Below are 1529 nucleotides of genomic sequence, written 5' to 3'. Positions count from 1 at the left end.
TTTAGGTAGAGGTAAGTGTAAAGATTTAGATGGCATTAAAGTATTGATGAACTCAGGGTAACATAATGCTCATATGGCAATCATAATACAAGAAAATGTCAAGATAGTGCAAGGACTTTTATTTCCATATCCGTAATATCTATTATTTTCCTCCAGCAAGTTTTCAGAAATTATTTCTGGGATGCATAGTAGCAATATGTGGTTCTATTACCTACGTTGCACTAGCAGGCCACTTCAGTTCTTTATTATTTGAGTCCTCACAAAAGAAACAAAAGTTATAAAAAATTATTCAAACTGGAAATTGTTGCACACATAGGAACTAGCATTATTATTTTGACATTAAAATACTTCTATCGACAAACTTTAGAGTTTCACTACAATTTCAGAGAAAACCATTTCTTCATCCTGCCTCGGATCTGCTGGGTCTTTACACTGTAGATGATTGGATTCATCAGGGGTGGAAAGAGAATATAGATACTGCCCATAAGGACGTGAACCAAAGGTGAGAAATGCTTTCCAAAGCGGTGTACCATGGTGAGACCAATGATGGGAACATAAAAAAACAGCACAGCACAGATGTGGGAAACACAGGTCTGCAAAGACTTGAGCCTCCCCTCCCCAATGCTTTCCAAAGCGGTGTACCATGGTGAGACCAATGATGGGAACATAAAAAAACAGCACAACACAGATGTGGGAAACACAGGTCTGCAAAGACTTGAGCCTCCCCTCCCCGGATGCAATTGAGAGCACTGTACGCAAGATGAAAACATAGGACATGAGAATAAGGACAGCGTCCAACAACAAGGTACAAATCACCAGAGTCAGGGCATAGAAGCTGTTGAAGCGGATGTCAGAGCAGGCCAGCCGGAGTAGGTCCTGGTGCAGACAGAAAGAGTGAGAGAGATTGTGGGGGCGGCAGTAATGGAAAAACTTCAAACGAATGATGACAGGAAGAATGGACAAAGTGCTTCTCATTAAAATAGTCACCATGAAATGAATGACTCTACTATTAGTCAGGATTGATGTATACCTCAGAGGATTGCAAATTGCTGTGAAGCGGTCGAAGGCCATGGCGAGAAGAACTCCAGACTCTATGCCAGAGAGACAATGGACAAAATAAGTCTGTGCAATGCAGGCATCCAGACCAATCTTCTGGCTGAACCCCCACAGGATCCCCAGCACCGTGTGCACTGTGGACAGCCCCATGCACAGGTCAGTGAGGGCCAATAAAGCCAGAAAATAGAACATGGGCTGGTGCAGGCTTGGCTCAGTCCAGATCACGTGGAGCACCATGCAGTTTCCCAGGAAGACCATAGCATAGATGGAAGAGAAGGGAATTGAAAACCAGGGATAGTACTGATCCAAGCCAGGGAACCCTATGAGGATGAATATCGAGGAATTGATTATGGAAGCAGAAGAAGCAGACATAAATATTGGAATGTAATTTACGAGATAGGATAAATATTTATCCACAGTTTTACTTTAGCCTTCTGCTGGTTTTTTTTTTTTTTTTTTTTTTTTTTTTTTTT

The 1529-nt window shown here is 41.9% G+C and overlaps 1 protein-coding gene across 1 annotated transcript; it reads right to left on the bottom strand.

Annotated features, from left to right (window-relative positions):
- Window positions 1-374: 374 nt before the first annotated feature.
- On the bottom strand, window positions 375-1428 carry LOC103582365 (olfactory receptor 51V1-like). Its single transcript, XM_008563982.1, has 2 exons — window positions 722-1428; window positions 375-609 (listed from the first exon to the last, which is right to left on the bottom strand). Exons 1-2 carry the CDS (start codon window positions 1426-1428, stop codon window positions 375-377), a joined length of 942 nt encoding a protein of 313 aa, XP_008562204.1.
- Window positions 1429-1529: the final 101 nt, after the last annotated feature.

This window comes from Galeopterus variegatus, unplaced genomic scaffold (genome assembly GCF_000696425.1).
Source record: "Galeopterus variegatus unplaced genomic scaffold, G_variegatus-3.0.2 Scaffold15905, whole genome shotgun sequence".
Taxonomy (NCBI): Eukaryota; Metazoa; Chordata; class Mammalia; order Dermoptera; family Cynocephalidae; genus Galeopterus; species Galeopterus variegatus.
Note: the sequence above shows the minus strand (reverse complement) of the source record. Positions and strands in the feature narration are given on the sequence as shown.

What these genes read in the sequence shown, in the direction of transcription:
- LOC103582365 (XM_008563982.1), bottom strand. Translation starts at nt 1,428, where the DNA reads ATGTCTGCTTCTTCTGCTTCCATAATCAATTCCTCGATATTCATCCTC. An exon ending in ATTGCATCCGGGGAGGGGAG is followed by an intron (nt 610 to 721) that starts GCTCAAGTCTTT and finishes TGGGGAGGGGAG; the next exon opens with GCTCAAGTCTTTGCAGACCT.